Source organism: Pholcus phalangioides, unplaced genomic scaffold (assembly GCF_987345545.1).
Source record: "Pholcus phalangioides strain wild (caught in Gottingen) unplaced genomic scaffold, Ppha-v1.0 ptg000011l_1, whole genome shotgun sequence".
Lineage (NCBI taxonomy): Eukaryota > Metazoa > Arthropoda > Arachnida > Araneae > Pholcidae > Pholcus > Pholcus phalangioides.
The window spans coordinates 63,443,460-63,461,040 of record NW_028301604.1 but is presented as its reverse complement, the minus strand read 5'-3'; the positions used below and the strand labels follow the sequence as shown (position 1 = coordinate 63,461,040).

The 17,581-nt window shown below is 34.3% G+C and overlaps 1 protein-coding gene and 1 non-coding gene across 4 annotated transcripts in view; one reads left to right on the top strand and one right to left on the bottom strand.

Annotated features, from left to right (window-relative positions):
- Tdg (Thymine DNA glycosylase) overlaps positions 1-17,581 on the top strand; it is a 35,126-nt gene that overhangs the window by 6,738 nt on the left and 10,807 nt on the right. For all 3 annotated transcript variants that reach the window (XM_089239906.1, XM_089239908.1, XM_089239907.1), the window contains 3 exons: positions 2,076-2,145; positions 6,772-6,904; positions 9,536-9,618. In XM_089239906.1, the coding sequence (XP_089096032.1) occupies positions 2,076-2,145; positions 6,772-6,904; positions 9,536-9,618 (286 nt within the window). The remainder of the gene's footprint in view (positions 1-2,075; positions 2,146-6,771; positions 6,905-9,535; positions 9,619-17,581) is intronic.
- TRNAA-GGC (transfer RNA alanine (anticodon GGC)) lies at positions 13,698-13,769 on the bottom strand. Its single transcript has one exon. It is a non-coding gene; the product is annotated as a tRNA-Ala (tRNA).

Genomic DNA, 17,581 nt, shown 5'->3' with positions numbered 1-17,581 from the left:
CACTTATCGCTTATTAAAGTGTCAAAATAAAAGAAAATATATACAGTAGAACTTGATTGTAACAAGATTGAAAGAATTCACTAAAATATTAGGTATGCATTTCGGATTTATCTTGAAAGTGCTTAGCTGAAATTATATACAGAGATTCAAATAAAGGAAAAACCTTTAGGAGGTGATGAAACACACAGTTGAAACAGGTGATTGAGACAATCTTTTTTATCATAGAATTTATAGTCAAAAATGAAATTGAAAATGAAAGGTGCTTGAGGGTGAAATGAAGAGGGTGATGTACAAACATGAGAATGTCACAAAAAATGGAAAAAGAGCAACTTTAATTAGGTATATAAAAGTAATTGCTTCAAAGAGCCATATCACAACCACTTATGCACACTTCACAACTGCAATGGAGGGATTGCAGTCACTCTGGAATACAACAGGTATATCCCACACAGCTACAGCCATGATCAAAATTCTGCTGGTAAATTTCTTATCGGATTTCAAGAGAAGTCTCATGGATGTCCTTGCACAAATAAATTGAAATGCCATGGATAAAAAAATCATCAGGGTCAAGCTATGAGTTCACCTTGACCCTTAAGTGCATTTAAGTTTCATTTTCGATTGTGTATTCTGTGACAAATCATGTTTATTCTTTTATGTTCTACCACTTTTTAAAATTTTCACATCTTTTTAACACCCCCCCCCCTTATACATTGGTTTCCATTCATTAAGGAAAATTGTGATAATCCTTACAAAAAAGAATGATGGATAAGAAATCTGGGATAGCCTATTTATTAAATGATTCCTAGTATTCATTTATCACACAAACTGAGATGAAGGCCGATTGAAAATTAGAGGCAGGTCAAAATCTTGTTGAAGTGGCCAGATGTGATAAAATGGATGTCCTATGGTTCATAGACATTAGCACTAATATCTAACTTTATATTCAATGTACAAAAGGTTCAATCAAGGACAATCAAAGCCTATACAACAAGTATCAAAGACTTTTATGTACATGGAGGAATGGAACCTTCATCCAAATTAATTTTAAAATAAAATATAAGTTGAGAAAACTTCATAATACAATTTCAGATATTGGATGCAAAACTTTTTACTTAAACATAACAAAAACAAAATGTTTCACAAAGTAGCAATTGGATTATGTTCCTGGTTCTAAACATGCCACAATGATCCCACAAATGCCAGAAACACCCGAGTGGCATGGTAATAGGATGCTCGTTTACCACCATAGAGATTGCTGTCAGGTCCCAAGTTCAAACCAGGAGAAGAATATAGATAACAATATTTTTCCTAACGAGCTTGAGCATTCATTTCTAATCCAACTTGTTAATGACAGTAAATTGCAGTATAGCGATATTGCTGGAGTTGGTGTATAGTGAAGTAGTCCCAGAAATCACAAAAATGCATTCATGACATCCCTTGCAGCTAATTTGGAAAAAAAGATGACAGCACACACTTTTAAACTTTTGAGTGGTTACAAAACCCAAAAATTCCTAATTAATTATGAATCAGAATTAATATATACAGCAGTGCCAGTTTATTTGCATGCACTGCCACAACCTTTTTTATATGAAGCAGAAGGAAGAGATTTATTCACATGTAGCTGAAATGTTTGTTTTGGGTTAGTGAGTTTTTATTGTCTTGTTTTTTGTTTTGTTTTTTTGTTTTTTTTTTAAGATGAATCAAAAGTGTTTCGACAAATGTAGTGTAATCATATATAGAAGGGATCAGTTTATTTTTTTAGATCTCTATGGTAAAATATAAGGAATATTTAGTGGATTTTTTGGAGAAAGATCAATTAAGGCTTTAAGAAGGGGTTAAGCCAAGCTCAAGTGGCATGTGGGTTTGGTATTTCATAGGATATATTTCATTAAAAATTTCAAATTGCATTTCATAGATGCACATTTATTGTTGTCAAAAGACTTTTGAGCGCTACTGTATATGAGTTGTGAATCCCAGTTTAATTTACACTATCTAATGTATCAAAGGATCAATAAATTCTTATCTAATGATGGTATGGTATTTTTTGATGAAATATAAATATTCTTTAAAATTAGATTGGCATAAACCCTGGTTTAATGGCTGCCTATAAAGGTCATCATTATGCTGGACCAGGAAATCATTTTTGTAAGTAACATGCCGCCATTTTATGATCATGGAGGATATTTTTTCAAATACTGTAGTTTCATTTGTATTTATTTATTTATTGTTTCATCAAAGTTCAGCATTCCTACTTATTTTTGAAAATTTTATTTAAATTGACTTGAAACAACTGTCCTGTGCTATTGTATCAAATATCTTTGACAAAATCATTCACAGTCTAGTTTTTTTTCAGCCACACCAGGTGTGGATTCAGATGGGGGAAGGGGAATAGGAAAGGCGATTTTCCCCTCACAAGAGCCCAATAATATTGAAAAATGAATCTTTCCCATAAAATATGGGACCGTAGTGACCATAGATAAACAATAAGTCATCCCTCTTGATCACATCACACTGAATCCATGCCTGAGCCACGCCCAATTTAAATATCTTTAGTATTTATAAAGCTCTATGGGTAAGGTGAATTCAGTCTTAATCTTAATTCAGATTAATCTCATTTTTTGCTCATCTTCCCTGCAAAAAAATATCTATTCATAAAATTGATCTATCTCTCTCATTACATAACAGTAACAATTTATTACAGTCAAACCGTGTTAATGTGAAACCTAAAAGACTAAAAGAATTATTTTATGGTAACTGAATTTTATATTATCTGATATATTATATTAATACATGTTCCACGCAATGCAATATTTTGCTTTGACAGGACCTTGAGGAGGTATAAGGGTAGAGAGAGGGAAACCCTATTTTTTTCCCCGCCAACATTGTGTCACGGGACTGTCGTCCCCTCCTGTGCTGGTAAATTTCCTTCTACTGCTATTTCTTATGGCAGGACAAACAGTGTGAAAGTAGTTTGAAATCTTCATAAAAATGGTATCTGTGTGTTGGGCTTATGGCTGTTCTGAAACACAACTGTTAACATTTCACATTTGTCTATTATTTTTAAAATTTTCATGTTTTTGAATAAATATAAGGTATTAAAGCTTGCTATTATGAAGAAAAATCATCAAAGTGTGTTTTCTAGCGTGATAAGTCTTAAGATATTGCATATTTTTCAATAATATTTGTCCTGACTTATGATGCTATAATTAACACATTAAAGATGACTTTGATTCTGAAAGAAAAAACACAGTGGGAACCACTCCCACCATTTGTTAGCAAAGAAAAAAATTAAAATTTTGAGAGACAAATTTTTTACCAACCAGCGTTAATGGGTTAATTAATCAAGTAACTGTGCATTTTTGAAGTTATATCTGAAATTAGTTGCAATTTGATCCTTTTGTTTGAATGCTGTCCGAGTATGTTTATATGTTTCTCTTGGCGACCACATTTTTCATCAAATGAGATTCATGTTTCGATGGCAGAAACGCCCACATTTTTGTATGAAATTAACATTTTTGGAAATTTAAAGGTCTAATGAGTGTACCACAGTATTTTAAATTTTTTTATTTTACAAAGAAATCTAATTTTTTATAATTTTTTAGAAATTAAATTTTTTGAAATTTATCCTGATTTTCAATCTGGGATATTTTTTTTGATGACCATGAACAGAAATATTTTTTTTAAAAATCAGAAAAAATAGTTTTTCATTAATTTCTTTTGTCACGTGAAACATGAGATTTTCCAAAATCGCAATAACCTGCTAAATTAATATTCATTTTTTTCGAATAGACTTCTCAAATAGACTACCAGTTATACTATATAAAAATTGTGCAATTTGGTCACGAATTGGAGAAGCGGCCAAAAATTTATTAAATTTTTCATTTAACCCAAAGAACAACAGTAAAGATAAATAAGCATTCCTAGAATATCAAAATTTCAGTTTGAAGGATATTTTTTCAAGTTGTGTTTTAATTCTTCCAGTCATTCTATTTGGTCAGCACACAAAGATCATATTTCTTGCGATCATTTCAGTATGATATACACTATGTAAAATCGTTTTCATAATGTTATATTTGATGAAGTAAAATAGTATATTCATGTGAATTAAATAACGTAAATAGAAAAAATTAGGGTAAGATATTGGATTTTTTTTTTTTAAAGTTGAAGATTGCCTGGTGAATGAAAACTTCACATATAATGAAAAAACAAGGAAATTTAAGTTTCTAAGATAGAAAAGGAAAATAAAGCTTATATCTTATTTAACATTCATTGAATTTCTTGAAGGCCCCAACTTCGAACTCATTGAATTCGAATTGTGATTTAAAAAAATTATTAATTTCTCGTAGCTTCGTCGTAGAGCTCTTCAGAATATTTTAAAAACCATTGAACTGAAAAGAGTAGAAGAAAGAAAATAACATACATCGCCAAGTTAGAGATAATAGCCAACCACTGCTACTCCACCAACGAAAGTCACATGGTGTCATGTTGGCATGCGCTTCATGAAAGAAATGAATAGACTTGCCTTCTCTATAATGTATCTCCTATAAGACAGGACCTTATAATTACACACGATTCCTTGTGAAAAACTAATCTGGGGAAGTGTTTTCATTTTCTGATTTGACCAATAATTAAGGAGTGATAAAGCTTTAAAAATTGATTGTGTCACTTCATAATCCTGCCAAATTTACTGAACATACATCAAATATACAACTTGACATTTTTGGAGCTGGATAAAAATGGTATAACCCTAAAGAGAGAAATTGAGAAAAAGCAAACCAGTTTTTTTCTTCTCATGCGTGTGTGCCTGCCTTTTCCAAATTTTTACATGATTGCTTATACCCAAAAATAAAAATGTTTTTGCTTTGATCAAAATATTATGCACAACACATTATGAGTGTGTGTATGAAACAGTATTCAAAACTGTATTTAAAAAAACAGACAATAAAGAGATGGCTTGCAAAAAAGTTAGGAAACAAGATATGAGAGCATCTCAAAGGGGCAGCAAAATTAGTAGTGCCTAGGAGGACGAGAGCTTGAAAATATCGTCTCTGCTAAGAGGGTCCACCCTTATAAATAGATAGCTCCTTATAAATTGAAAATGAAACTTCATCTAAAAAAATTACTAAATTCTATACCAATCATGTGTGTGTAGGCTCGAATAAATTTCAAAGTCATCAAAATATTTTTTGAAAAAATTTAAAGTAAATTTATCAAGACAGCGTGAGTTCATAAAAGACAACATTTCAGAGTGCGATAAAAATCAGTTGCAGTCACAAGGAAACTTGAGTGGTCATAGTGTTGGACTCGCATCTCAAGGTCCCATGTTCAAACCCCACTGTCGCCGCAGTAGTGGTCGGCTGAAGTTGGTTTTCTGTGGTTCCCAACTTCGAGGTGCGAATGCAAGCTAATCTCCCCATTAAAAAGTCTCGCTGCAGAGAGCAACAGGCCTACAATGATAAAATCTTCAAATGTTACACTTCACTCATAGTTCGAAAAATATGTGGTAGATGGCAGCACTACAACAAGCATTACACAGAAACAAGCTTCACGTTGGGTTCACAACATGTACATGCACATCCCAACATGTACCAATTCATTTGAAATTTTGCAGAGGAATATGGATGAGGTGCATGTTTGGTTTAGTAGTAGTAGTCACAAGGAAATGGAAAAATCTTTGTTACAACATGTAGAATTTGGTATGAAAATTTGACTCGATGAATAATCAATAGAAAAAATCTGAAACCACTAATTATTTTGAATATGTCAATTCATAAAATAATTAATTTGATTAAAAGTTTCTGATTGGATCATTATTATTTTACTGTTTCCACCAGTGACCTTCGTCGAGCTACAATTTTACATCCTTCATTAAAACTTTTTACGTTTATCAGTTTGAAATGAATTTTTAAAATAACTCAGAAAAATATTGCCCTGTTTTGTTGATTGACATGTGGTCTAATTCAAACGATAGGATAAAAAAAATTATTTTCGCACAGTAAACACTAAGCACTGTATGCACCTTCCCTCAAAAGTTTACACTTAACAGTGAAGGAGAGCAAGTACAATTTTCAAATAGATCTCATCTGGCTAACACCTTACGAATCTCGTGATAAAATTGTTAATATAGGAGGGCAAAAGTAACATGCAGTAACAAGGTCATTACATCACTCCACTCGAAGGGAAAAAGCATCAATCATGAAAAAGAAAACAGAATTTGTCTTCTAATGGGATTGAATATCTCAGTTCATTTTTAAGAAGCAACAACCAGCTGGGGGAGGGGGAATAAATTTAATTTTGTTGGGTGCTTGGCTCGTAACTGACTGTTACAAAACTCGCATGTGACAAAATTTCAAACATTATAACTCCCGAAATATTTGTCCAATCATAAAACATAAAACACTTACATTAGTTTTTCACAAGGAATCGTGTAATTATTGGGCAGTTGAAAATATCCCCCCTGTATAATACAGTACCTTGATTTTCCTGGAAACAGATCTCTGTTGATTCAGGTGGAATATGGTGTATGTGTGTATATATATATCTGATTTTGTTCCTTCCTTTCAATTCTAAAAATGACTTTCCTATTATTACAGAGAACAAATTAGTGGATATGGCAATAAATATGAGGTAGAAGTAAAATATATTGTTAAAAATTGCCTCATAAGTTATCTCTTTCCATACAGTAATTACAACTTATGCTTCATAATTAAACTGTGTCAGAAAATGTGCATTTCAAGTTATCTATCTTTTACACAACATGTATATTTGCAGGGAAATGCTTATTTTTAGCAGGCCTGATTCCAGAACCTATGAGTGCAGTGGATGATTTTAAACTTATATCCTATGGAATTGGTTTCACGAATATAGTATCTCGGCCAACCAAAGGCAGTGCAGATTTAAGCAGGTATGTTAAAAAAGATACAGAATATTATAATAATTAAATTTAAAGTTTGCAATACTTTTTTATAACAAACCTGAGAAAATTCTAAATTTATAAAATACAATATGCAAATATATATAGTCAACGTTCATTATAACTACCCCTCCTCCCCCTGGTACCATAGAAAACAGGCTTTATATTGCAAGGTCATTATGTCAAGCATTTGAAAAAATTAGCTTCTGGAAAAAATTCATATTTAGACAGAGTAAAAAACTAAATGATTAGTTTTGTTATAATGTAAACAGTTCTGAAAATACATCAGGTTAGAAAATAATAAAATTGTAATAATTAATTACATGCATGCACCCATGTACCACAAATTCTCCAATATCTAGAGTCAAGGTCACTTGTAACAAACAAAAACTAAGGATTTTATATATTTCTTTGCAAAAAAAAAATGTGAAGCAGAGCTCAGCTCATTTGTTGTATTGGATTGAATAGGTTGTTATATTTGATGAAAAATAACATGGGGTGAATAATAAAAAATCTGGGACTTAACATATCTGTCATTATAATGAAACAGTTGCAATGACTTATAGTTGTTATAACACACTGGGACTGTATAAATAATTACAAATAAAGACAAATTATGATAATAGAAAAAGTCTGGATTTTTTTAAGTTAGTCTGTTTAAATATTTATCTTCACCTTGTTGACTACTACCTAAAAGACTTAATGGCTGTGAAAACGTATTAATTTATTTCCTACTGCTGGCGTGGAAATTCAGAAGTATTGAATGAATATTTTAGACGTAAAGTAATAGCAACAGAAACTTTTTTTTTTAATGCTGCATTTACAGAAAAAAATGTGTTTTTTTTTACCCTTCAACATTTTTTTTTTGTGTAAATTATCCCATACACATATTTCTTTATCCTATTGTAGTTGTATTGATATTTAAAAAAAATTAGTTAAGTCTATTTTTAGATAAATTAAAAATATTTTTAAATAGAATTATTTATATTAATTTATACATAAATTATATACCCCAAAGCAGAATATGCCGAAATCTTACATTGCAGAACAATCTGGAAGAATTTTAAGAAAAGGTGTAAAAAACATTATTATAGGGATTTTTACTGCACACAACATTTCCACTTAGCTGAGATTTTGTTGCAGAACAATACACAACATTCTGCTTTGGGGATTATATATAATAATAATTAATTTATATATATATAATTTATTGATATTATTAATATTTTTAATAAATTTATTTTTTTATACATTAAAGATCCAATTATTTCCTTCATATATACAGGGTAGTTGTAATTAAACTGACTACTCCGACCTATGTAGCACCCATTGTGGTGAACGTATTTCATTGAAACTTGGTATATACAGTCAAACCCTGATTTAAGGCTATCATCCGTTCCAAAGAATTTTGGGGCTATAATGAGTTTAGCATTATACTGAATCATGGTTAGAATAGACCACTATTACATATATTCACACATTTATTACACACTACTGTACATATTTCAATGTTGTATTAGTATTACTCCATGAATAAAATAACCTGTTTTATTCAAATATTGAAAGAACAACTCTTTTTAAAATGATTGAATGGAGCAAATCAGGGGGAGATGATTTCTTAATGACCAGGACCACAACTGGTGGGGGGAAGCAGGCAGGTCTGGTGCTCTGTGAACTGAACCAGAGGGGATGCAAATTTCATCCTTTAATCTCCAACAGTACATGGGTGCAGCAAAATGCTCGCTTACCCCGGCTGATCAAGCATGTAGTTGCTGCCCTGTTAATGACTACCCATACCACTAAAAATGTAATGATAACGAGTTAAAACATGCACTGTTGAAAAACTTACCTTGAAAACGTTGAACAAACTTGTGCAGTGTGCTCATTGTACACTTTCTTTTATCAATACATCTGTTCCTTTGAATGAGATGACCCCCCCCCCCCCCCCCGGACCACACTATTTATTTTTTTAAGTCTTGCTCTAAACCAGTGTTCCCCAAAGTGGGCAATATTGTCCCCTGGGGTATGAAAAATAATTTTTTTTGAAGAAGGGGGCGATGAAACAAAAAATGTTTAAAACTATGCTCTAAACTGTTGTTTTGTGGACCGATAATAACAGTGGAATGAAAAGGATAAATCCTTTCATTTCCTCTGGAGGAAAAAACAAAATGATGAGAGAAGAAATGTGAAAATTCTCAGAAAATGACACAGACTTTGTATACAATCCTAACTATAGTTGGCGTTATAATGAGTTAGTGCTAAAATAGGTTTTTTACATTATAATCTCTATATAGAAGATTTGTTCACTGAAAATTTGTGGCACTACAACAGGATTTAACTGTACGTTATTTGAATCAAGTGGTCAAAAATTTAACTTTTTTTTTATTGAATCCTTTTTTCTCCCATGGTCCATATATCCTATATACCAAGTTTCATCAAAATACCATCATCAGTTTGGGCGCTACATACATTTGAGTAGTGTCAATTTATTTATAACCACCCTGTATATATATATTTGCTATATATTCCAAATTTCACTAATTCATCACAGTAGGGTTTTATTTTTAAAATTTACAAAAGCTACTGTTATTTTATAGTTTTTGGTGTCCAATTTTTCATTAGGAAAGAAATTAGAGAAGGTGCAGAAATATTATTAGGAAAACTCAGAGAATATCAACCAAAAATTGCAGTTTTCAATGGTAAAAGTAAGTGCAAACTCTTTTGTTATTTATGAGTGATAATGTTTAAATACAACATACGTATCTCTCTTTTGAATTTTTTGCCTATGTTGTAATTTGTTTTTAGTGTTATACCAAGAACCAGGATATGAAAAATTCATGAATCCTAGAAAATAAAAAAAATTGGATTATTTTGAATCTTAGACAACAAGCATGCATGTGTTTTATCATTTAATTTTTCAAATTTAGTTAAACCTTAACCTATATGAAGAAGGTGGGGTTTTTTTAGTACCTTTATGACAAATTGCCTTTACCTATCACAAATTTTTCAGTACTTTTAAGAGATTAAAATATAGCCGATCTTATAGATCGCTGGTCATATCAAGATTCTAATTTCTTCATTCAGTTTTTATAGCAGAAATTGATTGGGACAGCCCTAGCATGTTCAAAGCTACATAAGAATACTGAACATTTTTCAGACAAAAGAATAGACAATGACAGTCAACTTTGTTCAATACAAGATCATGGCTAATAAGAGATAAAATCAATATCTCTTTGGATCAATACTTAATTCTATTATATATTTTATGCTTTTTGCAAGATTTCAAATAAAATCTTTGATTAATATTTGCAAATTTTAATTTTTTTGTGAATTTGACATGCCAGAATAATAATCTATAACTTTTCATCTGGAAGACAAATGGCCACATATTGAACACAAAACACGCACAACTCTGACATCATAAATATATTAGGGTCATTTGTAGACACACTCAATGCTTTCTGACATGCACCAATTTTTTAGCGATTCCCCAGAGTAATTTTTACGAGATGAATGTACAATTACGTAAGTAATGTGCAGTTCTTGTGATTTTCAATAGCTGGTCTGCAGACCCCTGTGCTGATGATTGCTAAGGGGTCCCAGAACTAAGTTTAAAACTCTAACAGGTAAGAAATATTGACATCAATCCATGTGTAAGTTACATGAAAATTTTTCTACCTTGGATTAACTTCAAGGATTAACATTTTTCTTGGAGGTAAAAAGTGTTTCTATTCACAAAGACTGTTTTGTACAATAAATGCTTGGTATCGATTTAGTATCACATATTGTGCAGAAACTCTTTATTCACTTTGTGTATATACATAAAACGAAGCTGTCTTTCAGCCCTAATATTTAAAAAATATATTATATTGGCCATAATGATTCATATATAATTGGCCAATAGGTTTTTATGATGTTTTCTAATGTATTTCAGACTTATGTGATATTGTTGATTGCAGATTTTTATTCCTTCACAGATTTAATCCTTTAAGCAGCAGAGCAAAAACCACTAAACCCGCTATAAAATGTTATCTTTTTTAATTAGGAAGGCTTTCTTTCCGATTTTCTGCAGGTGCAAAGTAGTAGGTGTAGGGAAAAAAATTCTCGCTCAGAAATCAACCTTATAAAATATCTGGGCTTGCCAATGCTACACTGCTCAAAACAGTTAAGAGATATAGCATTTTTTTGGCTGAATGAATGAATGAACGAACGCCAGAACTTTGCCTCTGGACTTATCCTGTTGCCGAGATCTCTTCCAGCCCAGCTTCATGGCAGAGTCTGGAACACTGTATTTTGTGTCAAAAAAAAAAAATAATACAAAATTTTTACAACATATTTCCCCCGGACAATTGGGTACTGTCGCGATTAACAAATTTTGTGGTGATTACAGACGAGATGGGATTGGGAGTTTGAGAAAAGTTTCGGGGTTTAGTTAAGATGGATGAATGTACACGTATTAGGATCGAGGTATGTTTTAAAAGCAATTGAGGGCCCCCCTGCCATCTCATCTGTTATCTTACACCCTCCATATTATATATTATATACACAGGATACAAAAAGAAAAAGAAATGAGAATCTAATTGTGAAATAAAAGAATCCATCACATTTTTTTGGCTATACGCAACAGATCAGGGGGATATGTTAAAGGCTGAAATGGGATCCAGAGATGTAGTAGAATATAAGAAAAGATAATCATGCATGTAACATGGAATATTCAAGTTTTATGCTGAAGAACAGAAAATGCACAAATTATGCATGAAAAAAGAAAAATGTAATTTTTTTCGAATGAAAATCATCTCTAATATAGAGTATGGCTTCCCCGGATGGAAAGCAATGTTTGACACCTGTGAGGCACAGACTCGCAGACATTATTGATGAATTGATGAGGGACTGGAGTATTCTGTCCCACTCCTGTTGGAGTATGGTTTCTAGCTGTTGAACAGTTTGTGGGGGTGAAGAACGACCAGCAACTTTTTTTTCTAGAATGTCCCAAACATGTTGAATGGGATTCATGCCAGGAGGACACGATGACCTGTCCATTTGAAGGATTCCTTCATCAAAATGAAAGTTATCCACAAGCCGAGCACAATGTGGGGTACTGTTATCATACATGAAAGGGAATTCATTTCCAACTGCTGCAGCATGGGAGGGTCACAAAAGGCCTAAGAATTCCGTCTCTATAGCACTGAGCCATCAGTGATCCATTCCTGATGATATATAGGTCGGTGCTGCCATTTATGGAGATACCCACCCAGACCATCAATCTGATCCTCCATATGAGTACGTTCAAATACAAATGCAGGATTATTTCAACTACCACTGTTTCTCCATATCAGCAATCACCTATTTTCAGGTTAAAAACTGAAACAGGGCTCATCTGAGAACAGAACATTTGACCACTAATTTCAACCCTAACCAACATGTTCTTGTACCCACCGTTTATGGGCAGTACGGTGGCATCTGGTCAAAGGAACGTACACCATAGGTCATAAATACCAATAGAGTGGAGTCGGTTTCTCGCAGTTTGAGGTGAAACACTGGTTCCATTAACTGTCTGAAGATGTTGCTGCAGATGAGTGCCATTCATCCTGTGATTTCTCCTAGTCATTAATCTCAATCTTCATTTTGTAATGTTGAAGGCCTAGGACCTTGCCCTGATCTTTGGCTTACATCTCTGGTTTCCAAAAATCAATTCCACAGACCGGGAATCACACTTTGAGTAGCGCAATGGCTTCCGCTACAATGGATTGTCTTTAACCTGCTTTTAGACTACCGATAGGCCTCCAGGCTTCCGATTCAGCTAAATCACACTGTTGAGACATCACATTCATTCGTGGAAGCAATCAAGAAGCATTCAATGGTTTCTTTCGGTCACCTTTATAAAGTTTGTTGCAAGCCATGTTTCATTGTCTACCAGTGAAACATGATTTTTGACTTCACACAAAGTCTGCATACTTCGAAGTTTGTGAATGAAATATGCATTTCTCAATCCTGTTTCTTTCACCATGGATAAAAAACAAGATAGTTATGTTGCTAATCATCAGAAAATTTGCAATATCATTTAATTGTTTTGAGCAGTGTAAAATAAGAGGTTTTGCTGTATCGATGGTTGTATGGCATTTCAATTCAAGAAAGACATACATTTTATTTCACATGAAGGTACAGACTTTATTTACATTACGTACTTGAACATGACAAGAAATGAACTGAGTGATAATTAGAATAATCACTTAATGGCACTTCAAGCAGGGACAATCAATCAACCTGCCTGTGCTCTGGGGGTGCGGCTTCTGTCTTATCGTATGTGTCAGCAGTGGTGCCACAGACCCCCCTCCCCAGTGAACGAGCGAATGCTAATGCAGGAAATACAAGATTGAGATTCATATTGATGATACCAAATTATAACAATGAAAGAATAAGTACATGTATACGCATGCGTATAAATATGTGTAACAGTTCGCAATTCAATATTTTTCAGAGTAAGGTGAATGGTTTGCAATGTAAACACATATGCAAGGATATGAACAAAATCTGAACACACTACACACTATAAGAATATAAATGAGTATAAAGATGTGCAATCAAAAATATGATGCAAATCATTCTGGAAAATTGACTGTTCATCCGTAACTAGTTATTACCGTGGTTGACTGGAATTTTAAACTTCCTCTTTAGAACTAATATCATTTGTATATAGAAACGTCCTCTCCACTTGTCAATACAAGATTCATCGAAAGACTGGTTATTTGTGGAGATGAAGATTGCAAGGAAGAAAATTCATCACTGCCCCCACGGGGACTCGAACCCCGGTCTCTCGCTTGCCGGACGAGTGCTCTACCATCTAAGCTATGGAAGCAGATAGAATATTTCAACCTTGGAGCGTATATATATGTTGAAAAGCACCGTACATGGACGGCGTCAACAATCAACTAATAGCTCGTGAATGACAAAGGCCAAACCTGGTTGGCCTTTGTCAAGTGAACAATCAACTAATAGCTCGTGAATGACAAAGGCCAAACCTGGTTGGCCTTTGTCAAGTGAACAATCAACTAATAGCTCGTGAATGACAAAGGCCAAACCTGGTTGGCCTTTGTCATTCACGAGCTATTAGTTGATTGTTGACGGCATCCATGAACGGTGCCTTTCAACATATATATACGCTCCAAGGTTGAAATATTCTATCTGCTTCCATAGCTTAGATGGTAGATCACTTGTCCGGCAAGCGAGAGACCGGGGTTCGAGTCCCCATGGGGGCAGTGATGAATTTTCTTCCTTGTAATCTTCATCTCCACAAATAACCAGTCTTTCGATGAATCTTGTATTAATATCATTTGGTAGTTTGTTGACTACAGGTAGTTCTCTGTCATCCATTGTGAAAGCAGGCTTGATTCTGTCAATAGAGACTGAGATGGATTTACCGTTACTTTGATGACAAAAACTTTTTGATTCCTTCGCACTACAGGATATGGTCCAGTGTAGAATATAGTTAATGCTGGTCAAACTTTGTCTACATGTAAGAACCTTTGAGAACAAGATTTTAAGGAAGGATGAGCATAAATCTTGAAAGTTTTCTTATAAAAGGGAGAAACGGGATTAATAGTGTCTGACACAGATGACACAGATTTGAACACATCACAAAGCAGGTCAAATGGCAACCAAAGAGTACTTCCATACACCAGTTGAGCACAGGCAGCTTGAAGATCATCCTTGAAAGCTTATCATAAACCCAGGAGGACTATAGGAAGTGATTCTGTCCATTTGGTGTTGTCGTGAGCAATGATGGCATTTTTTAGGGTGCAATGAAATCGCTCTACCAGATCATTGGCAATCAGATGGTATGCAGTGGTTCATATTTGATCTGTTCCAAAGCAGTGTTGTGAGCTGCTTGAACAGATGAGATTGAGTTCCACGATCTGTGGTGATTGTTGAGGGACAACCAAACCGACTGATCCAAGAATCGAAGAATGTTTTGCACATTGTTTCAATGCATATGCTTACAGGCTGTACCTAGAAAAGATGGCTACATGCTGCACATATGCGTGATATCTATGTGACTTCGGGCCCTCTTGTCTATCATGGTGAGACAGTAGATGTTCCTGTTTAATGGCTGATAAAGACCTATAATGTCAATGTTCACATGAGAAAAACGAGTGTCTGGAAGTGCAAAGGTACTCGGGGGTGCTTTTGTACTTCTCTGGATTTTCGATTGCTGGCATAATTGGCAGCAGAGAACCTAAGTTCTGATGTTTTTGTTCATGTTTGGCCACACATATCATGAGCAAATGGGGTTTTTCATTACAGCAATTATGAGAAGTAATAGATTGTGAAGGTGGTCAAAAATCAGCTTGCCATATGAGTCTGGAATGAAAGGTTTTGGTGAGCCTGTTCAAATGTCACACCATAACTCACCATCTGTTAGATGACATGGTTTCAGTTCCAGATGTAGATATGTGTTGTTACCCTTCAAAATTGCTTTCAGTTCTGGGTCGCTTTTTTGAGATTCCCCAAATTTTTTGAAATTTATATCCTTAAATCCGCTGTGGTGGTCGAGTGGTTATAGTGCTGGACTCGTGATGCAAGGATCCGGGTTCGAACCCCACAGTGGTGGTCGGCTGAAGTTGGTTTTCTGTGGTTCCCAACTTCAAGGCGCAAATGCGAGCCGATCTCCCCGTTAAAAAGTCTCGCCACACAGCGCAACAGTCCTACAACGGTAAATCATTCAACCATAACACTTCACTTATAGTTAGAAAAACTGGGGGCAGATGACAGCACTATACATAACAAGCATTACACAGAAACAAACTTTGTCAGGTTGCACTACACGTACACGCACATTTCCGCATGTACCGATTCGTTGGGGGGTTCCGCGGGGGGGGGGTGCATGTGTGGTGTAGCAGTAGTATGTAGGGCCTCCAAAAAATGGCTCGGGGATCCATGATGTTCTTAAGTCAGCCACCTCGTTGGGCAATTTGCCTGTTGTGGCGTTGTATTTGTAAAACCAGTTATTGCTTTGATTTTGATTCTTGACAGTGCATCTGCAATAAAGTTTTGGGAGCCCTGGACATGCTAGATATCAGTTAATTACTTGGATATCAAGTCCAAATTATGAAGTTGCCATGGTGAACATTTGTTTGGATTCTACTTGACAAAAATCAGGGTCCTCTGATCTGTGAAGATACTGAACTCCCTGACTTCAAGCAGATGCTTGAATTTTTTGACCAAAGAATAAATTGCAAATAAATTGATAAAATTGCTTGGGCATAAGTGGACCCTTTGTTTTGACTTTTAGGCAACTTCATGGAGAAAAATGTTATGCGTTCCCACTTGTTGGCTAATTGCATGACAGCACCACCCACTGTGGCATCTGAAGCATCTACCCAAACACTCTTAATTTGGCTCCAGAAAGTGGATGTTTCAGGAGCGGGGCATCTGCCATGACTTCCTTGGTCACAGTGACTGACTTTGTTGCTTCATCAGTCCATATGAGCTGATCGTTAGTTTTGGATAATCCAGAGTACATTGCACTTGATCTGTTAGAGGTTTGATGCCACTTCAAGATAGCTGGAATCCTAAGAAGTCGATGGTCTCTTTACCAAATGAACTGAGTGATAACTAGAATAATCACTTGATGGTGCGTCGAGCATGGACAATCAATTAACCCACCTGCACTCTGGCAGTTGCTCTGGGGGTGTGACTTCCATCTTACCACACATGTTGCCAGCAATGCCACAAGGTTTTTAAGGAGGTGAGATATCTTGTCCATGTTGCTTAAAGGGTTAACAAGTAACTAACAATGAGCAAACATGAGACTAGACTCTTCACTTTTCATGTTAACAGAGCTCAACTGAATTTTTATTGATATATAATGTGTATTAATAAATGCAATCAATACTTTTTGCATTGCACAAGCACATCCTACGTTTTTTATTACTAAACTTATTTCTAAGTTTTCATTATACTAAAACCATAGCTAGAAAATAATCTTTCAACAGATGGAGAAGTATGGCTTTTTTGTCTGCAGCTTTACCAACATTTGGATTCAGGGGTCGGTCCAGACTTCCTGTTTTTGTTAAAATGGATCTATAATTTTGTGGAAAGAAAAACAATCTAGTTAATTTTTTACAAAAGAAATGAAATTCAAAATTTATGGTTTGGTAATTTGAATTTTGTGAAAGGTATGTGTTTCAGATTCAAGATTTGTGAATTGTTCGGGAAACAGACCCAAATTCTGGCTGGACAAACCCCCTAAAATTGAAATGCTTAAATTGAAATCAACCAATCCAAAAGATCTGTATGGGAGACACAATATTCCTCAAAGATAAAATCATAAAATAGATCAGCCTTAGCTATAAATCTCATGATTACTGGTGTCGCATATTTCTCCTTTTCGAATACAAAAGATTTTTTTTCCAAGCAAGCTCAATTTGCTTCAACAAAATATGCTAGAACATTGGAGAACTGAGTGCTCTTCTATGACACACTGAAAATACTTGAAGTAATTTCATCTAAGTTTAGCTCTCTTTATTTTTCTTCAAGTATTTGCATCACCAATTCCACCCGTAAATTACAGCCATCACCAATTTATTACCCAACACAGGTTAAATTATTTGTCTTTACTACACTTAGATCAAAACCACCATCAGGATATGGTCATCCAACACAAGTCAT